Source organism: Leopardus geoffroyi, chromosome E1 (genome assembly GCF_018350155.1).
Source record: "Leopardus geoffroyi isolate Oge1 chromosome E1, O.geoffroyi_Oge1_pat1.0, whole genome shotgun sequence".
Taxonomy (NCBI): domain Eukaryota; kingdom Metazoa; phylum Chordata; class Mammalia; order Carnivora; family Felidae; genus Leopardus; species Leopardus geoffroyi.
In genome coordinates, this window is record NC_059330.1 from 59,562,426 (window position 1) to 59,588,209 (window position 25,784).

Below are 25,784 nucleotides of genomic sequence, written 5' to 3' on the forward strand. Positions count from 1 at the left end.
AATGGCCAGGCATCTCTCGCAGAGACCTCGGCGGCCCGGGGCAGTGGGCCTTCTCTGGCAGCCAGAAAAATGGCTGCATTAAACAGGCCGAGCACAGAGCCGTGCTGGAGGAGAAGGGCAGGTGGGAGGCTGCCGGCCCACCCGGGGGTTGGGGGGCGAGCAGACAGGTGGTCTCTTCACACGCAGGTCAGAGGCCAGGTCACCGTCCCTGTTCCTCTCCGGCTGTGTATGGTAGCCCGATGTGTGCAGCACAGCACAGGGAAGACACAGGAGGCGTGCGGCTGCAGAAGAGAAAATTAAACTGTCTCCTTTTGGAGACAAAACGATTGTCTGTGTTGCAGTGTCAGTCGTAAGGATCGAATTGCCACTTACTGAGCCCCGCACCCAGCGGCAGCAAATACACATCCTTTTCAAGCGTCCGGGGAGCATTCCTCAAGGTACAGCATGTCCTGGGTCGTAAAACAGGCCCCGACACACGTGAAGTAATTGAAATCAGACAGTACGTTCTTTGACCAGAGTAGAATCAACCCGAAGTCAGTGATAGAAACACAACAGAAACACGTCGGAGCAAAATTAACAACAGGTCAGAAGTTCCTACCTGTGTTAGTCCATCGGGACTCCGGAAGGGCTTGTGAACAACAGCAGTGCGTTCCTCATAGCTCTGGAGGCCGGAGCCCAAGACAAGGGGTCCGGCGTGGGCTGGCGGGGGCCCCTTGCTGTGTCCTCAGGCGGGGGAAGGGGCTTCCCTAACTCAGGCACGTGTCCCCCTCCCGAGGCCACACCTGCTAGTGCCATCACTCTGGGTTAGGATTTCAGCAGCATTTTGGGGGAGCACACACATTCAGACCGCAGCACTGCCTCAAGAAGCTATCAAAGGAGAACCAAATAAACCCAAGGTAACCAGGAGAAAGAAAATACCGGCCGTAGGGGCAGAAATGATGGAAAGTGAAAACAGCGAAAATCCATGAAGCAAAAGCCTGCTTCTCAGGAGTCATCAGTAACCTACAGCCAGGCCGACGAACAGGGAAGGAGAGCGGAGTCGGGATGCTGCCGCCATTAAAAGAATAATAAGGGAATATGTGGGTAACGCTACACTCATAAGTTTGACGACTTCGAGCCGTGGGCCGTTTCCTCTAAATCCACACGCCCGACCAAGATGAAGTAGATAATGTGAATAGTCCAATAACCACTGAAGACGTTGACCTTGTCATTTAAAAGTTCCTGAGAAGGAAGTCTCCGGGTCCAGGTAGTTTCACTGGAGAGTTCTGCCAAGCGTTTATAAAGAAGCATTCACACCAGTTGTATGCAGAGCTCATCCAGAAGGTGGAAAGGGGAGGGCATTTTATTCCCTGATGTCGAAAGGGACACTCGGTACAAGTGGAAAAAAAAACAAAAACAAAACACTTAAACCCTATCTCTCACACACTTAGATGCAGAAAGCCTCCAGCAAATAATAGCAGATCGGTTCTAGCAACCTATAAAAAGCTACACTCGACGACTGGGGGAGTGGGGGGATTCATTCCAGCTGTGCAAGCCTGGCTTAATAGTTAAAAAAATCAATTAATGTGATCCGGCGCACCGGCAGACTGGAGAAGAAAAGCCGTATGGTCAGATCAATTGATGCAAAAAAAAAAAAAAGTACTTGACAGAATGCAGCATGCTTTTATGTTAAAAAAGGCAAACCTCTTAGCAAACCAGGATTGGAGGGGAACGTCTTCAGCTGGCTAAAGAGCGTCTGTGATGAACCGGCCGCTGTCATCATACTTCTGGCAGGAGACCGTTTCCCCGCCAGGATGAGAAGCCGGGCTGGGTGGGGTGTCCGCTCCCTCTGTCCTCACTTCACCAGAAGGCAGGACAGGGACGCCGACACCCGCCAGGGAGATGAAGTCCAAACCACAGCGAGGCGTGCTTCACATCTACCACGCCGGCTAGAACAAAGGTGGGTAATTCTAAGTGCTGGCAAGGAGGTGGCGGACTGGGAGCCCGCACGCTGCTGGCGGGAATGTGCAGTGACACAGCCACTTTGGACGACAGCCCGGCGGCTCCTCGGATGTTAAACTTAGAGCCGCTGTGTGACCCAGTGATTCCCCTGCAGGCTCGTACCCAAGAGAACTGAAAACATATGTTCACACAGGCAGTGTTCATAAAGCCAAAAAACAGAAGTTCTCTTCTTGAAGTGGAAGGGTGCGGAATTTCTCAGTATCTCCTTTTCTTTGGTTGCTGACTCTCTGGGAGTGGAATTTGGTTTTTCGTTCTGATGAAGCATCCTCACTGAGGCATAGAATGAGTCCGGAGCACCTTCCAAACTGTTCGGTGGCTAACAGCTAAATGGCCTCAAGCTCTGGTGGTTCGTTCGGGCGAGCTCTCGGGGCAACTGTGAGAAGCCTGCTGTGAAGGGGCTCTTCCTCTGCCCTTCGAAGGGCAGCCCCGAGGGCTCCTCCGTGGCCTTCCTCCAGTGAAAGCGACTCCCGTTCTGGGGAACAGGTAGCCCGCAGCCACAGGTACCGCTTGGTTGTGAAGTTATTACTTACTGCCTGCTACGCGTAAACTCCCGTAAGTCACTTATAGAAAGTGACGGCCGCTACTTTTCCCTGCCGTCTTCAGTGCAGTGTCTGTCCCGTGATAGAGGCCCCGTTCCTGTCCGCAGGGAGCTGGGCCAGCAGCACACAGAGTCCTCTAGAGATCTGTCTCTCTCTGAACCCTGCGCGTCCCTAGGAAGTGGGCGTCGCTGAGTTGAGAAGTGCTGCGAGCCAGAAACGGCGTTGTCGCCGGGTAGATGTTATTCTCAGAACTTCCCTTGTTAGAGGCCAGGAATTACCAGTGCGCTCACTCCTGTCTCGTGTGAGCATCTGTACGTGGAGAAAGAAGCTGCACGATGTCAGAGTTTTATTTAGAAAACGAGAGAAGCCCCCTCCCCCCCGCCACCCCCCTCCCCCCGCCGCGGCCCCCAGCAGCCACACCGAGCAGAGGGAACGGTTCCCGGCCCTCCCGAGCGCCAGGCGACCCACACGTGTGGAACAGATGCTTCTGCTGGGTCTGCTTGCCGTGCATCCCATCCGAGGACTTTTCTGGACCCTTCCCGAATCCTCCAGAAGGCTCCAGTGAGCTCTGAAAGTCGAAGACTTTTCTTGTGTTCGAGTCTCGAGGTTCCCCAGGAGAAACCCCTTTGGGTGAAGGTGCGTGTCGGGCGTGCCCTTCGGTGAGCGCCGGCTCCCAGCGGGCGCTGTTCACGTCCACGCCTGGGCGGCTCTTCGGGTTCTCTGAGGGAGTCGTTCCCTTGCACGCGGGCTGTTTGCAAAGACTAAGTTCGATTAAAAGGTCACCATCTTGGATAAATACAAAAGCAACACGATGTGTGGGAAATGACCCCTGCACTAAGATAGGTCAGCGAGCCTGAGAAATGATGATTCGTTGGTGGAATCCTTTGCCTTGAGTGTCATTTAAAAAGAATGTTTCAGATCCTAATTATCCCCAAACTAGAGCTTTCATGTGCCTTCTGTGCGCCCGGCGGCGTGGTGGGGAGGAAGGGGCCGTGACGGCGCACTTCCCGCTGGATTCCCGCTGAACAGCTGTGACAGGTTGCTTGAGACCATCAGCGGCTAGACCTGCCACGTGGTCCCCGTTTACACCGCGCTGCACGGGGCCTGTGAAGGGGTCGGGCTTTCTATCAATGCCCATTTTTAATTGGGAAATTTCATTTCTAGTAGATGTACTTGGGATAAAGACGTTTCTCCGTGTACCTGCCTCCCGTCCATCTTTGGCGTCCACGGAGCGCCTCCTGAGCCTCAGGACTTTCCGGGCTTTGAGCCAAATGCTGGGGGGTGCGGGGGGGGGCACGAGGTGCAGAGCAAACAGCGTCGCACGGAGGCCCTGCTGTGCCTCGCCACCCGGCAGCGCGGTGGGAGCACCGCCTGTCGACCAGACCGAACAGACTTGTGCACACCTCGCGGAGGCCTCGCGAAGCCCACCGAGCTCCGCCACGGCTGCCGGCATGCGCACACCCACCTCCTGAGCTCCCCGTGGGTGGCGTTGGCGTGACTAAGTGCTCCCCTCCCGAGAGGCATTAGATCAGGTGCTCAACGGAAAAGCAAGCGTGGGAGAGCCCCGGTGTCCGCACTTGTGGCTGAAGGGCCTGTGCGTCCATTCCCAGCACCGGTAGAGAGGAAGCTTAACGGGGAATCAGATCGTGAACCAGAAAGCTCAAACCCGCGGACCTCCAGCGTCTCCGCTGTGAAAATGGACCGCTCTCTGCAAAGGAAAATAAGAGCGTGGAATCTAGTTTGTACGTAACAGCCGCATCTTCCCGCCGAAGTTCCGCTGTGCTCGCCCTTCTCCGCGCCGGACTCCACGGAGGTTTGCCCGGCCCGCCTGAGCCTGGCCGCCCGGTTCCGGGACCGGGGAGGGGGCGCTCGCACCCAGTGCCGACGCCCAGAGCGTCCCCACGTCCCTGCCCCAGCCTCTGACGTTTCCCCGAGACTCGGGCCTGAGGGGCTGCCGACCCACCTGGCACCCGGACCCGTCGCCCTTCCGGGCGGGGTTGTCACAGCGGCCCCGGGGAGCCCGTCTCCCCTGGGAAGCAGGTGCCCCATCGCGCTGAGCTGAGAGCGGGAGCCAAGGAGAGGATTTGGGGCGTGGGTCTGCCGACTCTGCCATCTACGCTTTAAAAACCCAGTGCCTGGTGGCTGCAGCCTGGTGACAGGTACTCGGTGCTGCTGAACCGCGAGCTCAAAATGGTTAAAGTGGTCGATCTCATGTTATCTGTGTCTTACCACAAATAAGGGAAAAAACCCATTCTTCTGAAAGTTGTATTTTAATTAAAAAATTGTAATTGCACTAATTATGAGGTCTAGTAGAATTTCACGGATTCTGGGCTTAATGCTCCTGTTTCGGACTGGGTTGTTGATGAAACCACAACCTTCACCACCTCCCATCTGAGAAACGTTGAGATTAGAAACAAGGTTTGACCAGCAGCAATCACAACGGCCCACGTCCTCGGCACTGTGTCGCGTACCAGTGAGTGAGTGCGGCTTCGCGGGCGTGGGATCTGAGTGCGCGGGGGCTGGTGGGCAAAGCCTGCGGGGCGCCCCGTCTGTGCCCCGGGGTTGGGGGTTCCACAGGGTCCCGGGGGGGCCAACGCAGCACGGGGACCAGGAGTAGCCTCGTGCTTGCGCGACCCAGGCGCTGACCGAGTCCTTGGGGGCTCCGTGTCCTCATCGCGGAAGATCTCTAAAAATGGAAATATAAGGCTTACCTCATGGGGGGCGTTTCAAAAAGCAAATGAAATAGTGAACGTGACAGAGCCTTGAGAACGGTCAACAACTGTGCAGCCGCGAGGAGCAAACACTGAGATTCACGCTCAGCCCGTCTGAGCAAGGCACGACGCACAGCCGTGGTCTGTGGGGACAGGAAGGAGTCCTGCCGCTCTGGGGTGGTCACCCAAGGACCCCCGCAGGTGGCAGGAGGCTGTGGGGCCCGCGTGCTCCCAGTCCTCACGGCGGGGCGGGGTCAGAAGGCGCCTGGGAGCTGTCACCCCGCTTCACTTCCTGGATTGCAGACAGGCTGGGTTATGACCCGCGGTAAATAGCTTTCATTCCGCGCAGGTCGGGGCTGTTGGTGAGTGAGTGTCCAGGTACTGGACGTTGTGCTGGTCCACAGAACCGGCATTTTGGGCCCACATCATCACTCAGGGCCGCTGAAGCCCGGGAGACGTGAAGCCCCTCCAGCGGCCCTGAGTGGGCACGTTTTGTCCGCACCTTCCTTGTCCCCTGCGCCCAGCCCCAGGGAGGGCCGCCCTCTGCTTCCGTGCCCCGGCTCCACGCGGTGAGCCGTGGGAGCCCTCGCACATTCGGCCGGCCGCGTCCCTCAGAATGGCAGCAGGACCCGCGGTGGGTGAGCGGGCCGCACAGAGGTGCGGCCGGGAAGGGTCTCCCAGGCCGTGGCGGAGGGAGCGGGTTCGGTTGAGTGAGGGTCCCAGACGTCGGTGAATTCTGCTGCTTCTCATGAGGGTGCGCGGACGCCTCGCGTCTGATGGTCCTGTGTGTGATTTTTAAGAAAACTTTTTACTGCGTCACATCATTTTAGATTGACACTTTTAATTAGATTTCATTTAGTCAAAAGTGAAATGCGTGCACCCTCACCATCGGCAGTAATTAGCCTGGAGCCTTTCTTCCTAAAACTTCAGCGAGCTGGAGGCCCCTCTTCCGGTGCCCCTGCCTTCCAGAACCTCATCGAAGGAAATATCAAGCAGATATTACTTTCCCTGCCCTAAAGAGAAATTAAATTCTGCATTAAAACGAAACAAAACAAAACAGAAAAGCCCTCTTCCCTGACTGCAGAGTTAACACGCCTGTCAGAAGGACTTTGAGGCGTCACATGAGGCTAGGGGAGCGTGAGACCAGCCGGCCCACCGCCGGGCAACGAGCCCTGTGCTCCCCAGGCTTCCGGCTGTGCCGGGTCAGTGGGTCCGCCGCGCTCAGATTCGCCCTCTGCACTTGGGTGGTGGCGGTGCTCGCCCCGTAGGCTGGACGTCACCCCGTGTCAGTAAACACACCAAAGTAAGTGATGCTGGACAAGAGACTGAGTTTTAAAACAGACAAGACACTGAAAGAGCCCTGGAGGGAACCATGCTTGGACGTTGGTACGATCAGAGTAAGGAAGGACCTGCGCACGGAAAACCGTAGAGAACTGACGTGCCAGGGACCCGGCCTCGCAGTGTCGGGGGAGGGACCTTGGTAACGAGCGCGAGGCCGCACCGCCCCAGGGGACTCCACGGCGGCCTCTCTGCAGGGCCTCAGGAACACCCAGGGTGTGCAGCCTGCCTCGCGTCTCGTCTGGGGCCACATTTCCAGCTGACCCTGCACTTATCCACGACCCCTAAGCCGCTCTTTGCCTTTAATGTTCCCCCTGCAGGTTGCTGCCATTAACCCGAACCACCCGCTCGCGCAGATGCCCCTGCCCCCGTCCATGAAAAACTGCATTCAGCTGGCAGCCTGTGAGGCCAACGAGCTCCTGCCCATGATCCCCGACCTCCCGGCCGACCTGTTCACGTCCTGCCTCACCACCCCCATCAAAATTGCCCTGCGCTGGTAAGTAAGTGGCTCCCGCCGCGTCCTGGGGTTCCCATGGGGGTCCCGAGACAGGTGTGAACTCAGCCTCCCGAGGCTGAAGCAGCGGGCGGGTTGCGCGTGCGGCTGGCCGCTCTGTGGTTTCCGGGTGCGCCCTCTCCACACCCGACACCCGAGGGAGTGAGCTTTGCACACCGGTCGCTCTGGAACACAGGCTTGCGTTTGAACGCAGGGAAGGCCGTCGTGACGAGAGGAGCCATTTCGCCCCAGGCTAGAGTCGGAGTCTAGTCTTTCAGTTGATTCAGGAAATCCAAATTCTTTCCTGCCTCTGGTCTTTGTAGAAGTCCAGGACTTTCCAGAGCACGGCTGAGGACATGGGTGGGCCTTCCAAACGGTGGAGCCTGCACTTAAGTCCCACCGGTGACGCGGGACCTGCCGCGGGACACGGGTGCTCTGGCCCCGGACCCAGTTTTCCAGTTTTCTGCTGCCGGCCGTCCCGTTGCTCTTTTTCCATTTTCCATTTTATGTCTTGCGGAGAAGTTTGTCTAGCTGTTGTCTAGCCGGGAGAGGGACACACGTCCGGGAGGCATAGGGGAAGCACACAGCTGGTGGGTGGTGTTCACTGTGTGCTGGGGGGGCCCTTTCCAGGGCTTTCTCCGAGGGCAGCCCGGCACACGAACCCACAGACCCCCCGGTCCTTCCCACGAGCTCAGAGAAGCAGCTGAGACACGTGTGGACCCTGGGGGCTGATATAATAGCTCAGCAACAGGCCCCTGGGGAGACCCCTGAGGGCCGGAGCTGCTTGGTTGGACAGAAGCTAGAGCAGTGTTCCCAGTCCGCCCAGGCCCCCCAGTGAGGTGGACAATGCTGGGCTGGCGGAGCAGCTCCCCTCTGCCCCCCCGAACCCCGCCCCCCACATCCCAGGGCTGGGGGTTGCTCCAGGGAGAGCCTCCTGCAGGGTGACTTCCCCGTGAGGAGTCAGCAGTTAGGGGGAGCTGCCCAGAGGGGCTCCTAGCCGCGCAGCTCAACCGCCAGCTGACAGGTCCCCCGCTGCGCCCCGAGAAGCAGAGGTCGACCCTGAGGGGCATGGCCAGCGCGGGACAGAGCTGTGGAACGGCCCCAAGCAAGTTGTGTGCACGTGACGGGGCTGAAGGAAGGAAGACGCTAGAAGCAGGAGGCAGGACTGCGAAGCGGGAATCTAAGGAAGAGCCCGGTGGGGGCAGAGGTAGGAAAACGATGATGTTTGGAAGGAGGAACACGGCAGGTGGGATCCGTGGCAGGAGAGGGGGCCGCAGCCCGCATCAGCTGGAAGGGCGGCCGCAGGAGGGGACAGAGAGGGCAGGCGACACAGAGAGAAACGGGTGCTCCCGTGTGCAGGGAGAGGTCAGCAGAGGTGCCGCTTCCTGAGGGTGACACGGACACGTTCTCCGAACGTGGAAAGAAGCGGAAGCTCAGGCCAGGAGGACACGCGGGCTCCGCACCGTCACCCACCCCCCTGTGGGCGCAACTCTCTCAACGTGGCTTTTTATTCACGAGGCCGGTCCTGAGTTTTTCTCCGCAAATGTCGGTGCTGTTTGGCGGTCGCCAGGAGAGGAGGAAGGGCCGCTTAACGTGATTCTGTTCATCATCCAGGAAATAATTAACTGAGCTCCGCTGTGTCCTGAATACCCGCACTAAGAGCCATAGGAGACGCGAAGTTGTCCTCACAGATTTTCAGTCTGGCCGAGGACACAAGCTGCCGAGGGCGCCTGAGTGTTGCGGACAAGCGTGGCCGGGGCTCTCGTGTGCCCAGGGGACAGAGAATCTCTGAGGGCCAAGGGGACGAGGGAAAGCGTCCTGGGGGAGACGCAGCCCCCTGGGAGTCCCCGCAGGGGGCCGGGTTTGAAGAGGAGCAGAGGGGCATCGCGGACAGGCGGCTCACAGCCCCGCCGGCTCCGGGGTGACGCGCGTCTCTGAGAAGAGCAGGTCATCGGCCTAGGAAGCTGAAGAGGTGTAGGTGAGGTCAGGGGTGGACCGGCGTCGGACGTGGGTTGCTTTGAATGCCGAGCCCCTGACCTTGACGCGGAGGACTGACAGGGACAGCCTGGGCAGGGGGGGGGGGGGGTGTTTGCATGGCAGCGTGACTTCATAAGAGCGCCGAGGCAGCTACTCTCCCAGTCCGATCCCTCCCCGTCCGCTCCAAGGCAAAAGCGGGCAGGCGGAGGTCTGCGGGCAGTAGCCCCACACGTGCGCCTGGACTCTCCCGGGGGCGGGCCTCGTTTCCACTCTCTGTCCCGCCTCTCCCCCCAGGGTCTCCTGCCCTTGCTGCCTCTGCGCGCTGACTCCCGAATGACGCCGGGAGCCAGGTGTGCCCAGGCCTCCGCCCGCCCTGGGCCGGGGCTGTTTGCTGGGCCTGGCACGGGGCATTTGTGCGGGTTTTCGGGCGGGCGAGTGGAGATGCATGCAGGGAGGGAGGAAGGAAAAGAAGGCAAGAAGGGCCTGAGCGGGAATCCTTGGCCCCCACACCTGCCCATGTCGCCGCCCCCGCAGCAGGCGGATGTCGTCGCCCATGTCCCCGACGTGCTCCCTTCCACCCTGGTCGGGAAGGACTTGGCGCCCCTCACTCACAGCTGGGTGCCGTCGAGCCCGCCTCTGATCGGGGAGCGGGCTTCACTCCGCCGCGACAGGACGCGTTGTCTCGGGAGCTGCCTGAAATCCTGTCGGGAGTGAGGATGTAACTAAAGCTTGTAAAAGTAAGCGTCTGGTGGGAAACACAGTGAGAAGCAGCTCCAACTAACATGGTTCCCGTCGGGGGCTTCGGAATCAGCGCGCCAGAGTTGCAGGCGGTGGTCATCAGAAGGGTGCGTCTGGAACCGTCGGGCACTGCCCGGCGGGTCTGTCTTCGCGGTAAGCCACTCTCTGCCTAACGGATGAATCAGATTGTGGCTGCGCGGTCCTTAGCCTGTGACGGCGACAGACCACGGTCCTTGGAAGACTCGTCAGGTGAAATGTGTGCTCGTTTGTAACAACCGGTCAAAAACCACCAGCTTGTCTTAAATGGAGAAAGGAAAACAGCCTGGGGGGTAGTGCTCACTTGTCTTTCCAGGGTTAAGGTTTGGTTTTTCATTTGCAAAGTCAGTATTTTCCAACTTAAAGCAGGGTGTACATTCCTTGCAGGAAACTTACAAAAAGTAAAAAGAAGGGCGCCTGACTGGCTCAGCTCATGCCGTCACGGTCCGTGGGATCCGGCCCTGCGTCAGGCTCTGCGCTCACAGCACAGAGCCTTCTTGGGATTGTCTCCCCCACCCTGCCCCCCATCCTGTGCCTCCCCTGCTCATGCAGGCGCGTGTGTGCTCGCTCACTCTCTCTCAAAAGAAGTAAACACATTTCTAAAAAATGCAAAAAGAAGAGAATGATTATTCAAGATTTTACCAACTTTAACACACTCGGTGTTACCTGTTTGCTGTATTGCCTGTTAGTCTCTACTTCTATGCTTGTACATTTCTGCACGGATGTAATGAGGCTAAAATTTGCAGTTTCTGCTACTTAATCTTTAGCATTATAATAAATTTATCCCAGACCATTAGAAACTGTTAGTAAACACCATTTGTTGTGACTGCATAAGATTTCACTTTATTCACGTTCCCTGTTTTATTTAACCAAAGCCTAGGCTTTGGGATTTAGGATGCTAGTCAGCAAAGGTAGGAGAGCTCACAGTAACCCAAGGATAGGGGTCTGCCACGCTTTTCTGTAAAGGGCCAGATAGTGAATAGTTGAGGCCTTGGGTGCCCGAGACCCCAGCTCTGCTGGTAGTGTGGGGGAGCCGTACGGACGTGGACAGATGAGAGGAGCTGTGTTCCCGGAAAACTGTTTTTTGTGAAAACAGCCACTGGACCCTACTTAGCCAGCTCGTGCTTTTGAAAATGGAACCAGAATCTTAGTGTGCGTGAGACCACTGTCCTCATCTACTGGTCAGGAAATACCCTCCCTCCCTCCTCCCTTCTTGTGTGAGTAGGACGATGGTTTTTAGCAGCACTCACTCATTATATAAGGCACAAGTGGAGAAGAATACCGTGTGGTTTATGAACGTACCACAGCCTTGGTTTGTACGTACGAAACGTGTGTGTGGTCGTATTTGGTGGCAAGTGTATTTGTGAATCTTACTTGATGATGAAGTCGTTGTTGGGAAACCTGGGTTTTGGATTTTCTTTTCGTGTTTTGCTTCAGTATTTCTTATTTTCAGAAATTGATAATGTCAGTAATTCTGAAACGAGCCAGTACATTATTCCCTATATAAGTGATTACCTTACTCAGCATGTATATCAACGTAGTACAAGAGTCTAAAATACAGGTTTTCTTTTGGCTTTTTCTGCGTCTTTGGTGGCAGAATTCCATTTTAAATTTATTGTGGCTATATTTGTGTACTACTGAAAATTATAACCCAGTGGCACTTAATTTGCTATAAACTAGATTGATGCCCTATTGCATTGTGCAGCATGTAATCGTATTGTTTATTAAAGAAAATGATAGACGTTATTTTGGTTTGAATAGAGGTCAAGGAACGTGTTTCTCTCCTTTCAATTAAATTGAGGAATTTCAGGGAGTTTAAATGTTAATGACACCAGATTAATGTATATTCCTCCGCATGGGAAGTCTTGCCCTCCTGTGTTTACCCAGTGAGGGAGGCAGAGGAGACAGGCAGGCCCCAGGCAGGCGGGCGGAGCTCAGCACGCGGCAGTTTGCGGTGGCCCGGACGCCGTGCCGTCACACTAGCTGCTCTCGCCACCGTGATGGTGACGTTCCAGCCAAACGTAAGAAAGAGTCGGACAAGTCGTGATGACTCGGCAGAGGAGAGAGGGCTGACACCTCAGCCCCAGGATGGAGAAAAGCCAAAGACAAGTCAGCTGACTCACGGAGCAGAATTTCGGGACGCAGAGAGGCCCAGGCGCCAGGCCCCCGTTGTGTGTCCGGCCGGGCTGAGCAGAGGGCAGTGCCTGTCCCATCGCAGACCCTGCCTGTGACGTTTGCTTTGTATCTTTCTTAAAGACTCGGCCAAGACTCAGTCAGAGTTACCTTTACAGACAAAAATCCTTGCTGGTTTTTGACGATGGGGTTAACGGTTCTCTCTAGAATTTTCTAAAATACAGCTTCTTTGCTGGAGAACAAACTTCCTGCCTGAGCATTCAGTGCTCGTGTGTTATCAGGTTTTTAGTTCCTTTTAAAAAACTGGGTACGATGGCTCTGCCTTACTTCTCATGTCTGAAGGCGGAGACAGTCAGAGCCCCTCCCAGACAGTCAGAGCCCCGGAGACACATCAGGGAGTAAAACGCCTCGCTCTGTGTGTTGGGCCTTAGTAGTAGGTAAGTTTAGTTGAAATGGTTTTCTTCTCGGGAGGCCTTCACAGTACGGCCTCAGCCACACTCTGGTCCTGCTGCATAAGCCCCATGGGAGCTTCCAGAAACCGTCAGGTTACGTGATTGGTCCCGTGCCCACCTCCAGACTGGACCACGTATTCTCACCGTTGAGGTCTGGTGCCGTGCTCGTGAATGTGAGTGCCATAATGCGTCGTCACAGAGCTCCACATGCAGAAACCTGGCGAATGCTGCTAGGAGAGACGGCGGAACGGGAGGGAACGGCAGGGCTGCTGACCCCCGGCCCTTCCGACCCCTCCCTGGCTCCGACCCCAGACCTAGTCCTTGGGCTGCCACGGGGGCCAACACTGATGGGTCCCTTGGGGAGTCCATTCAGCAACGAGCCAGAAACATGGGGACCCTTGGGGACGGTAGAGACCACTGGGAGAGGAGACAGGAGGCTGGGTGGACACGGCGGGGTAGGTGAGGACGGGAGGGCGCAGGCGAGGGCAGTCTGAGGGCAGGCGTTCCGGCCGTGCGGTGACTCCTCCCCACACCGTCCCTCATGGGCACAGAAGGAGGGAGGGAGGGAAGGACAGGTGACCAGCTGTCCTCTGGGGAGTAGCCTGCACCTGTCGAAGGCAGAGGAAGAATTCAGAGCGAAGGTGACACCGGGAACGTGAGGAGGAAGCAGGCAGTTAGGGGCACAGCTCAGGCGGAGATACGGGGCGTGCAGAGTGTAACCGATGGGCTAAAGAAGGTAGCAGGTGTGCTGACCAGCAGCATGGCGGGCGCGGCGGAGGACAGCGAGGGCTGGGCCCACCCCAGACACAGAGGAAGAGGGAGAGGCCAGAAGGTCAGAGTGCGAGTTGGAAATCGAAGACGGCTACGGTATCAGTCATGGAAACTGCACGTGCAATTGGTCTGACATGGGAGACAGAACCACCAGAATAACGAAAATAGAAGGTGTCATTTTCACACAAGAAGAGACCATTTCTTCCCTCTAAAGGAAGGTAGAAGAAAGAGAAAAGAAAAGCACGGTGAACAGAAAGTGTGAAATAAAGCGGCCACAATAAGTCTTGCGCTAAAAGCGGTGCTCTGAATGAGCTGCGTCTCTCAAAGGATAGCGGTTCTGTGCCCCATAAGGTTCCCCGTGACACGGCAAAGCAGCCCCTCGTCCACCGGACACGTGTTTAAAACACAACATCTGAAAGGCTGAAAATCACAGGATGAAAGGAGAAGTATGAGCCGAACGAAAGCTGAAGCGACAGCTTTAGTAAGTCAGGGCGGAGCCCGAGATGAGATGCGTCGAAAGGGACAAAGAGCAGTGTTTTATGGCGGGAAAGCGCAGGTGACGAGGAGACACGCGGATGGGACTCTGCACCCACCCGACAGTGTGGCCCCGAGCCGTGTATGATGAGGACGGAAAGAACCACGGACGGAAGCAGCAACTCGGGAATAAAGGGGCCGAGCGCCCAGGAGTTGGAAAGTAAGCCAGATAGATAAGATTTCAGTGACAGGATTGATTAACTGGGTGTAACAAAGGCAAACACAGGATACACCGTTTTAGCACGTGTGGACAAGTCACAAAAACAACCGTGTGCTGGGCCACAGAGGAAGCTTTAATAACCCCGGAGAGTCCGCACCATGTACACTCTGTTCTCAGACCACTGTGCAGTGCGGTTGGGGCTCAGTAATGGAAAAATAGATGGGAAAAAAGTCCTGAAAGCTAAAAAATCTTACTCTTAAAACCGTTAAAGAGGATATAAGGTAAAGAATATCGTGAAATGCTCGAAGCTGAGTGACGGTTTAGCAGAGCCTTTCCTGCCCGTGGGATACAGCTAAAGCAGGCTCAGATGTAGTACATACAGTCAGAAAACGATTAAATCTAAGGAAAAACAAACATCCCCCTTATAGAGCCGGGGGAGATGCCACAGTCTGCAGAGAGGAGGCAGCCGGTACCTGTCATAGCGTCTCCACGTCCCCAGCACGTCTGGTTAACGCCTCAGAATTCTACGACGGGAGGGGGCGTCTTGGGGGGCTCCCCCCGCCTCCATACGAAGTCGGACCAGTACTCTCATTTTCAGCTCCGGCCCCGGCGCCTGGGCCTCTCTGCGTCCCGAAATTCTGCGCCACAAGTCGGCTGACTTCTCTTTGGCTTTTCTCCATCCGGGGCTGAGGGGTCCACCCTCTCTCCCCTGCTGAGTCGCTGCGACTTGTCCAGCTCTTTCTTATGTTTGGCTGGAACGTCACCGTCGCGGTGGCCAGAGCAGCCAGCGGTACGGCACGGCATCCGGGCCACCGCAGGAACCGTCTCCGTCGGCCCTCGCGGCGGGCCCCGGGCAGGGGCGGGGACGAGAGAGCCGGGCTTCAAACCGCAACGGGCGCTGCAGGCTGCCGCCTGCTCCGCCCGCCTGCCTGGCGCCTGCCTGTCTCTCTCCTCTGCTGTGATTCTGTCCCCGGTGCTCGTGCCTGTCTGGCTCTTCTCTTTCACTTCGATGGCCATGACGGAGGGAGTGGAGATCCACGTTTCAGCAAAGGTCCTCGGGCCTCACTTAACTGGGGAAGGGCTCCCCCAGGCTCTTCGGCAGACACCATGCTTGGTGCAGAAACTTGAGACAGCTGCCCGTCGAGGCCGGGAGCAGGCGAGGACCCTCTCTGGCACTCCTGCAGGCCCCGGAGCCCTGGCCGCCAGGAAGGCCAGGCAGATAAGTAGTGGGAAAACACGAAACTGCGTGATCATCCCCGTACAGTAGGGGTCATCTGTCATACTTCATTGATTGGGGGATGCACATTTTCGCCCCCGAACGTATCTGAGACCACCCCCCCCCCCCCCCATCTCGTGGTAAACTACACGCCCCTTTAATTTGCAGCGCCGTTTCTTCTTAGCGGTACATGGAAATGCCTACAGAAGTCCGCTTAGAGACGTACACTGGGCCTTTCTTGTTGCACAGCTTGTGGGATAAACTAAGTGAAGGTTCAGCACTCGGGAATCGTGGGTAAAACATCAGGTAAGCTGCAAGTAGTTAGTGAACTAGTTTATATACACCAGCAATTACTGATCTCAAAATCATAACGACGTTTGTAGATTTTAATTGGAAACGTACACAACGTATGGTCTTTCTCTGTAAGACCAGAGAAAGAGAAGCACATTTAACCATAAGTAGAAGAAAAGAAATTTTTAAAAAGAAGAGTAATAATGAACAGAAAACACTCCAGAAACAATCTAGAATTCCTGATAAATTTGAAAAGCTCGATAAAATTGTTGAAACTCTCTTTGGATGGTCAAGAAAACCAGAAAAGAGGCACAAATTACCTATATCCGAAGTAGAAAAGGGAACATCACCACAAGCATTAAAAGGGTTATAAGGGGATCCTTTTAAGTAGGAGGGACTTTATTCCAGTAAATTCTACATCTTAAATGAAGTGGGTGAATTCCGTGAAAGACACAAATTACTGAATCTGACACAGAAGGAAATGAAAATCTGGAGGGTTTATATGTCATAAAGAAATTGAATTACAGATAAAAGCCTCACCAAGAAAACTCCAGGCCCAGATATTATTACCGATAAATTCTTAAATGTTTAAGAAAGAAATAACACCAATTCTTCTGTGAACGCTTTCAGAAAATAGAGGAAGTGGAACGTCTCCTGTCTCGTTCCAGAGGCTAACTTGACCCCCAAGATCAGAGTCAGACAAAGACTGTACAAAGCGGGGGCTGGGGGGAGGAGGACTTACAGACCAAGATTCCTCATTAACACAGATATAAAAATCCTTAACAAAGAGGCGCCTGGGTGGCTCAGTCGGTTGGGAGTCCGACTTCAGCTCAGGTCATGATCTCGCAGTTTGTGGGTTTGAGCCCCGCGTTCGGCTCTGTGCTGACAGCTCGTGGCCTGGAGCCTGCTTCTGATTCTGTGTCTCCCTCTCTCTCTGCTCCTCCCCCACCCATGCTCTATCTCTCTCTCTTTCTCTCCAAAATAAATAAATCCTTAACAAAATATTAGCAGATGAAGTCTGTGAATATACAGAAAGAATCCAGTAAGGTTTATCTCAGGAACACAGGGTTGGTTTGTTTGTTTGTTTATTTACCATATGCATATCACTCCATGCGATCCATTGTAAGGTACAACTTACTATAAATGTATTCATTCTCCTTTTCCAGAGTTAAAGAGAAAAACCATATGATCATCTCAATAGACGCATAAAAGCATTTGACGGAATTTGACACCCATTCAAAACAAACCAGTTCAGCAAACTAGCAATGGAGGTGAATGCTCTTAAGCTTATAAAAGGCATCTCAGCCTGTAGCTGACATTGTACTTAATGGTGAAAGGTTAAATGTCTTCCCCAGAAGGTTGCAAACAAGACAAAGATGTTCACTCTCACCACTGCTGTTTATTATCGGGCTAGAAGACGTTCTAGTCGGGGCAGCGAAGCCAGAAGAATATAAAAGGGCGTACAGATTGGCGAGGAAATAAAGCTGCTTACTCACAGACAACATGATTGTCTACCCAGAAACTCAGGAGTGGCCTACAAAGACGTGGCTGGAACTCATTCATTTTAGCATGGTTCTAGGGCATCAGATGGATACCCCACCCCACATCAGTTGCCTTTCTGTGTACTATTGACAAACGCTTGGAAGTTGAAGTTTAAAGATGATTTGCGGTGTCATCAAAGTTTTGAAATGACTTGAGGATGAAGGTAACAAACCACGTGCCAGACCCGTGCGCCCGAAGCCACGGAGCGTCACAGAGAATGACCGCAGCCTAAGTGGAGGATTACACTATGCTTAGAGAATAAAACAACGAGCGTTTTAAATCTGCTCAACTTGATCTGTATATCCAGTTCAATCCGAGTTAGAATCCTATTTCTTAAAGAAATGGACAACTTGGTTTTATCATTATTTATTTTTAACAGTTCCTGTTTTGTTTCTTTTAGAGAGAGCGAGCGAGCATGAGCGGGGAGGGGAGAAGGGGGGGGTGGCAGGGGGGGAAAGAGAGAGAGTGAGCGAGTCTTACGCGGGCTCCACGTTCAGCATGGAGCCTGACTCGGGGCTCAGTCCCACAGCCGTGGGATTATGACCTGAGCCAACAATTCAAGGGTCAGATGCTCAACCAACTGGGCCCCCCGAGCACCCCGACAAGTTGATTTTAAATTCTGTGTAGAAACGCAAAGGGTGTAGCCAAAACAGTTTTGAAAAGGAGGCACGTTGGTTTATTTCAGGACTTCGTATCAAGCCGCAGTAATCACGACTGTGGCATTGGCTTACGGACGGCCACATAAACCAACGGAACAGACCACAGAGTGCAGAGGTAGACCCACACGTATATGATCGGTTGAGTTGGGACAAGGATACCGAGGTAGTCTGATGGGGAAAGGATGGTCTTTTTAACAAATGCTACTGGAATAATTGGCTGTTCATTCAGGAAAAACAAAATCCCCAACCTTATTTTCCATTATACACAGCAATTAACTTCTGATCTTACACAAGGTGAAACTATAAAACTTGTAGATGAAAACATAGGAGAAATTGACGATTTTCTAGACGTGACCCGAACAACACAGACCATTAAAAAAATCGATCAGTTGAAGCTCATTAAAATTAAAAACTTGTGCTGTTTGATAGACACTGTTAAGACACCTCGTTGGAAAGATTTACAATACGTTGTCTGACAGAGACCTGCATAGAGAATATAGGAAGGCCTTTAAAAACTCAAGAAAACAACCCAAATTTTAAACAAATGGCCAAATGATTGGGATGGATGTTCTACAAAGAAGATACGGGAATGGCTGACGGACACAGGAAGGATGCGTGGTATGTGTTGCCAACGGGAACGCAAAACAGTACAGCCACTTCGGAGATCCGTTTGGCCGTTTCTAATAATGTTACATGTACAGCCCGTCAGTTCCATGCCTACGCAGTGACCCGAGAGGAAGAAAACCTGTGTCCGCAGAAGGGCGTGCACGTGAATGTTCCTAGCAGCTCCGCTGATGATACCCAGAACCTGAAAAGACCCAAATGTCCATCAGCAGCTGAACAGATAATCAAATTGCTGTTCGTCCATGCAATATTACAAGCTATTGATAACAGACAGAATGAGTGAATCTCAGAAACCTTGTAACGACTGGCGGATGAACAGGGGGAGTGCCCAGTTCCTGATTCCGAGACATTCCCGGAAAGGCTGACCACAGCGAGATAAAGCAGGTGGGGCTCGCTGGGGCAGATTCAGGGCGGGGGTGATGGCAGGTGAGACACATCTGTCTGCTGCTTCAGACCACGATCTGAAAACGGGGGCGTCTCACTGTATGCAAATTGCATCGCATTAAGTTGCTTTAAGTGGTTTTAAGTGCATAGTGTGGAGTGCAGAAATAAGAAACAGGCTTAGATTTATGCCACGGTACTCTTTGGTGAATTAAATGCAAAATAGGCATATGAACGTACGTTTACACATATGCTTAAATAAAAATATGGAAGGACGTACATTTAATAGACATGGGTGCCTGGGGGGGGTGTTGAGAAGGGTTGGGGGTGAAGGGGAGAGAAATAGAAGAGAAGGTACACACCAGCGACAGCACGTTCCCCGAGTCGTGGGCTCTGAACAGTTCCTCAGGACACTTCACAGGGTCACGCGTGTGACCCACGCTGGCTGGACGGCCCTTTGTGAAATACCTGCATTCAAATCGTGTCTCCTTCGATCGCTCCTCAGTATCAGCTGACCACATTCAAGTACTGTCCCAAGGCTCAGTGAGATCCATAATGCTACAAGCTAAGACATAATGTTTTCAGAGCTACTGCCTAAATATTGACCTATTTGACCAAATTTGGAAAATCGGCTTATTTCCTGGAGAGGAGTGTTTTCTGGAACGAATTCTGTTTTAAAGGGCGGTTGCCTTTTTCATTTTGGTTCATGTCGGAGCTTATTTAGCTCACGGCAATTGACTGTTGGCTCACATCCTGTCTTCTCCTCCAGTGTTTGTCTAACGAGAGAACCAGGGGATGCGTTGTCTCAGGCGGGATCCCCAGGCAGCTCTGTGAGTCCAGGAGTCTGGTGAGAGTTCGATGCGCCGGCGTGGAGCGTGGATGGAGGACGTGGCATAGCAGGCGCGAACGGCGTGTTCTTTTAACAGAACAGGAACGTACAGAAGATAACAAAGATTATGTGCAGTTCAGCACACTGTGCCACAGAGTTATCAACGTGGTTCCAGGAAGTCAGCTTGGGCTGAAATGATACTTCTAAAAACAGCATTTGCCCCGCCAGCCTCGCTCCCCACCCCTCCACGCCCTCCTGGTCATCCTTGGCCAATGGGAGGAAAGTCCTTTGTCCTCTGATGTTCAGATGCCATCGTCACTATGTTCCAAATCAGTTTTCATCCCTGTTTGACATCCTACCTGCAGAGCAACTGAATTAACATCACGTTTGAGAGAACAGTGACCTGTTAACTATTTATTTGCCTGTGTGTATCTTCTTACTAAACCTCTGGGCCATTGTAATGGTGCTTTGACTTCTTATCTGGTATGTGCGGCCAAGTGTGCACATGTCTCCGTGTGTAATCGGGGATACGAAGCCGCGTCGCTTTCAAAGGTGCTAATGTGTATGGCTGCACATTTTATAGTGGACGCTCGTGATTCCCGTGGGCACGGAGCAGCAGTCACTTGGTTTCCTGCAGAAGCCACTGCTTTCTCATTCTTGTGCTTAGATGGGATTCCTGGTCCCTCCTGACTAGCATCTTTTGAATTTCAGAATCATGGGACCATGTGCAACCCGTGCATGTGGGTTTACAGTGGTGTGAATTAAGCCGCAGGACGTCAGCCTCTTTGGTTTTCTTGCTCCTTGTCCCTTGTGCCCCTGGTGTGCATATACTTGACATGGAACAGTTTGAACCAGAGACAGAGGGCCCGTTCAAGTGGCCGCGAGGCCAGGCATCGGGCACGGGTGTTCAGCACTGTCAGTCGGTCGTTGGAACAGCCCCGACGCTTGTGTGTTCTGCGGTTGAAGTAACAGCGTCTTTGGAATGCCTGTTCGGTTCCAGGTGGCCGTAGAAGTCCTTGCATTGCACAGGTTTGGGAGACGGAGTCCCTGCCCGCCAGCCAGAGAGAGTCTGCAGGGGGACAGCTCCCTTATCCGTGCTGCTCTTGGCACAGAGAGAAGGACCAGCGTCCCTCTGCCTGCCTCGGAGCGGGCGGCATCGTGTTGGCTGTGTGTTGTCAGTTCTATCAGTGAGAAGGTGGCCACGGCATTCTGAGCAGACGATCCTGTCCGGGCCCTAGGCTCGAACCCGGGTTTGGCCCATTGTGAGTAGTCCAGCACGGCAAGACCCCGCAGCCTGAGGGAAGGGACGGTGACCGTGAGCCCAGAAAGAGGGCGAGGTCCACGGAGGTGAGGCTCAGGAGCGGGTCTTATTCTGCAGACAGCATCTGTTCTGTGCCACCCGGGGTCCCATTCAGAAGACGTGCGCGCGGATCCACAGTAGGGCGGCTCAGGCCCTGCTGGGAACGAGCACGGCGTGGGCACGGGGCAGCGTCCCGGTGCGGACACAGCGCCGAGTGGCCTTGGCGGTGGCTCTGATGGCCTGCGGGGGCTCCCGGCCGGCCCTCCGCAGCCCCGCCCACAGTCAGTACAGGGTGTGCTTTGCAGGTGTGAGTCAAGACTCTCCCGGTCCGGAGAACACCGCGCCCTGGGCCCCGGCGGGAGGGGGGTCCCGACACAGGAGGCCTGAGCCCAGTGGGAGGTGGGGCAGGCCTTCGACACAGATTCTTAGCTCAGTCTGGAGGAAGGAAAGGAACGGCGCACGCACGACTTACCAGATCACACGGGCCGCTGGTTGTCTGCTGTTTTCTTTCAGGCACACGAGCTGTGCGGGTGTGTTCGACGCGAGGAAGGGGTTCAGGAGAGGGAGGGCCCGAAGTGGGATGCGTTACCGCGGCTTCGCCGGGCTAGGATGATGGCAGAGAGGCCGCGAGTGGAGAAGAGGGCAGGAGCACATCCTGAGGGCAGGAAGGGAGGCAGCCGGGGACCGGGAGCCCAGAGATGCCACACGCCCGCTCAGGTACGAGAGGGCGCTCAGCTTGAGCACTCGAGAGGCCACCGTAGCTGACAGGGAGGGAGTCAGTGGTCAGCTGTGCCAGTTGTAGAGGGCCTGTCAGAGCCGCCGTCGACAGGAAGGGCCGCGTTAACACAAGCTGAGTGGGAAAGGGAGACCGTCGGCTGCTGTCCGTGAGGGAAGACGCGACACTGAAGGAAGGTGGTTGTGTGGTTTGTTGGCTCTTCCCATGCATTTGTGGATGGGGGTCGGTATCCTGTCGGGGGGAAGCACTCAAGCGTTCACCCGCACCCCAGATTCGGGAGCCGGCCCGATGGGCACGGCGGCCACACGGCAGACAGGCCCAGGCGCTCTGTCCGAGGCTCTTCTTTATTCCCGTCTCCTGCCGCGATGACCCTGCAGCGGCCTCAGAAATGCAGGGCCTGGAAGCATTTCTTGGTAGCGCCTTCTTGGCAGGACACCCCCGTCCCGGGCGTGGGCGCGGAGCGGGGGCCGGACGGGTGGCCTGCGTGCTGCCGCCCGAACCCCGGGGCGTGTGAGAGACGCGGCCCGTGGGGGTTCCGCCCACACCGAGACCGGAAGGTGTTTCTGGCCCTGCGGCGGCGGCCGAGTCGCACACGGTGACTGTGGGGCGTGGGGTCCAGCGTATGGGCTGGTTGTGGAGGCAGCATTTTCTGCGCATGCGGGAGGAACAGTCATTGCAAATGTCTCTTCTTTTTATGGGCCGGTTTTTCTTGTTCTTTCTCAAGAACAGGAGCTCCCTGGCCGGTTGTTGAGCGCGAAGCCTGTTGGAAAGGGCCTCCCATTATTGTGATTTATGCCGGTGCTTTGCTGGAGGCCTGCGCCGGGGGGCACTTTGTGCACCGAGGACGTCGTTGGAAGTCAGTGAGGCCCGGCTCGGTCACCCTTCCCCCTGGGGGCTCTGAGCAGACAGGACGGATGTGCCGCCCGTCGGGGACACGTGGTCAACGTGGGGCTGCCCGTAACTTGTTCTTCCTGGAAGACAGACGCGCGGCAGCCTGTTGCCTGTCCTGAGCTCTCGTTCACTGGTCCCGCCTTCAGACGGTTTGGCCTGGCCGGGCCCTTCCACGCAGCTGTGGCGGGAGGCCAAGAGGCCAGCACTGTGTGGGGACACAGGACTTCCGGGGGCGGGGGGGGGGGGTCTGTCTGTCCGCCCACCGGAGCGCTGAGGTCATGCTCATTGGAAACACCGCGGGTTTTAGAAGGGCTTTGATCCTGTCGCTGTAGATGGAGGACACAGGATATCCTGAAGAATCAGGCGCTCCGGGACCCTGAAAGCCCTCTGGTCCCGTCCCCTCCTGTTGGCCAGCCCCGTGTCCCTGAGTCTCTGTGTTCCGAAACAGCAGCGTGTGGCGGCTGTGTTCTCCGTCCCTTGTTGCGGAGCGACAGGCACGCCCGTGGCCGGTGCTCTGTGCTGTAAGCGTGAGAACGGTTTCCAACTACAGGTGCTTTCCCATGTGGCTTCACCTTGGCTCGTGCTAAAGGCCTGGGGGCCAGGAGAGCCGACACTGCCTGAACACGGCTGTGCCGCGGGCAGGGAACCAGACGCGCGGCCTGTGGCTGCCCAGGCTGACCGCTTCGGTTGCAGCGGAGCAAACGGAAACACAGATCTTCAGACCCCAGCCCGGGGGTCTAGCCACTGCCCCGCGCCGCCTGCTTTATGCCAGACGGTGTCATTTTGACCCACACTGTTCTGTAGTCCCGTGGGAACCAGCTTTCTGCCACGGGCGTTGCAGACTGCCCAGTACCTGGCAGAACGACGTGTAGCCTGTGGGAAGCTGTGTGGCATGTGTTTGGTTGCAGGGGACATACGGCGCCCCAGAGAAGTCAACAGGGGCCCGGACGTCATGTCCCCAGGGCGTCAAGAAGCCCCCTCCCCCCCCCCCCCCCCCCCCCCCCCCCCGCCATGAGAAGCTCAAGGGCTCGTAGGTTGTGTCCTTTCACATTCGGCTCTCCTTGACCAGACCCTCTGGTGCGCTGTCCCTCTCTGTGGCCGTCCTCACACTGGCTCACGGACCCAGCGTCCACCTGTCTGTCGCTCTCTCGCCACCTGCGCCCCTGTGGTGCCCATGTGCCAGCGGCATGCCTGTGCCCCGCCCTCCCTGGAACCCGTGCCCCGCCACCCGCCACACCCAGGCATGGTGACACCCCGCCACGGGCGCCGGTCCCAAACTGGGAGGTGTCCTCTGCAGAGGAGGAGACGAGATCGCCTGTGTGCAAACCTTCTATGTCGGTTTTCAGCCATTTTCCTGTCAGGCTGTATGTAGACTCTTTCTTGTTTTGAGTCCTTTCTGCTTGTTCTCAGTCTCCTGTTTTCTTTACCTCAATTAGGGCCCCTGGCGTTGTCTCCTTCTTCTCTGCCTCTCCAGGGGGAGCTGCAAATGTGGAGAGCAGCTCACGTGCAGCCACAACAGCACAGAACACGTTCGCTCTCAACCCGAGAGAGAATGTCAGCCTCGGCGCTGACCGGTCGCGAGGGCGGGATCACCGGGTTCGGAGGTGAAATCGGCACATTCGCCCTGTGTTTGCCCGGAGATGCCAGTCGTCGTGGGGGCTCCGGTGGGCCTTTGTCGTCCTGGGCCCCCTCGCGGGCAGTGTCGTAACGTGCGCAGCGGAGGGAGGGGGCGACGACGGTCACCCGGAATTCCCCCGGCTGATCTGTTCACTGTTCCTTCCCACTCCCCGTCCACACGGGCACGTAATCGTGCTTAAGCAGAGTTACGTGTTTTGTATTTTATTTTTTAATTTGAAGGTTGTCATTCTATAGTGTTAACCAGTATTTTATTCTCAAATTTAATATTCCATCGCGTTTATAGACATATCATTTAAAGCATTTCCCTACAGTCGTAAAATTAAAGTATTTGCAGGTGTCTTTGCCCCCCGTTTGTCCTCACAGGGCGTCCCCAAGCTCTCGCCTCGCTTGGACGCGCTCTCAGAACACATTTCCGGGAACGGGGTCAGTAGGTCGAAGCGTGTGGCTTGGGATGCCAGTTGCCAAACTTCTGTACCAATAGGCCGCCCCAAATCTCATCTACCTGGGAAGTGCCCTTTCAGCTCAGTCTTCTGTGATTTCCAGAGAGAACACGATCCTTGCTTTGCACAGATACTCTCGTCACGTGGTAACTATGTTTAATTCTTGCTGGGCTGCCAGACTCTTCCACGGCAGCTGAGCCGTTTCACACCCTTAGCACAAATCCTGTTTGCCTGCAGCCTTGAGGTCTCTTTTATTACCTATCTACTCACATCTTTTGCTTGTTTTTTAATCGTGTTGTCTTTTTTCTCGTTGGGTCGTAGGAGGTCCTTCTTTATTCTAGATCCTAGACCCATATCAGACGTATGTAGGATTTGCAAATATTTTCTCCCCATCTGTGGGTGATCTTTCTACTTGTTGAAAGTGTCCCTTGACACAGGAAAGTTCTCCACCTCACCTGCTTTTCTTCTCTCGTTGCTTATATTTTTGATGTCATGTTCCAGAGTCATGAAGGTTTATACGCCTGTGTTTCCTTCTAAGAGTTTTGTAGTTTTATCATTTTTGCTTGTACATTTAGGTCTTTGATTGATCTCGAGTAGGTTTTTGTAGACGGGTTGGTGACGTCTTGAAGAAGCATGCTTGGACCCTGAGGCTGTTTTGTGCATCGAGAGCAGCCTCACAGGATAGCAGGTGCGTCACCGAAACGGCTTGGGAACCGTGTAAAGAAAAGTTACCTTCTGCAGGCTGAGGAGCTCTTTGTTTTGCGTGGTTCTGCGGAGGGCGTCCCTCGATAGACCGTGGGTTAGCTGATTCTGTAGGAACGTAAAACATTAATTCATTATGCAGCTTATCACGCTGGGAAAGGACAGAGCCTGATGCCATTCGTACCTCCTCCGTCAGTGTTTGCAGTGTTAGTACGATGGTTATATAACAACTCTGGAAAATATCTCTTCTCGTCTGGATTAATCAAATTGCCAACGTGCTTTCAAAAACCACACAGAATCACGCTTTTTCTGTGTCACAGGATGTCCGGGCCAGCCACTTCTCTGAGGTTTATATCGCTAGTAGCTATTAGGGTCTTGTTTTTTACTGGCAGGTGAAAATTGGTGTCAGAAAACCAGCCTTCTTTAGGTGACGGGAAGGTTCTTCCTGGGCAAACCGCGTGATGTAGACGTGTGAGGAGGAGGGTCACGGGTCCCCGTGCGCCTGCTGCCTCCTGGGGGTCGTGACCCGCCCAGCTCGCCAGAAAGTAGCAGTTAGAAAAATTGAGACGGTGCCACCTTTTTAATGCTTCCTTTTTTCCATTTTGGTGTTACTGTGGGTTTTTTTCTTTCTCCATCACATCCTTCCACATAC

General features: G+C 54.8%; 1 protein-coding gene across 6 annotated transcripts in view; it reads left to right on the top strand.

The window, feature by feature from the left end:
- Positions 1–25,784, top strand: part of RPTOR (regulatory associated protein of MTOR complex 1) — a 334,714-nt gene that overhangs the window by 158,820 nt on the left and 150,110 nt on the right. For all 6 annotated transcript variants that reach the window (XM_045489812.1, XM_045489813.1, XM_045489815.1 and 3 more), the window contains one exon: positions 6,910–7,085. In XM_045489812.1, the coding sequence (XP_045345768.1) occupies positions 6,910–7,085 (176 nt within the window). The remainder of the gene's footprint in view (positions 1–6,909; positions 7,086–25,784) is intronic.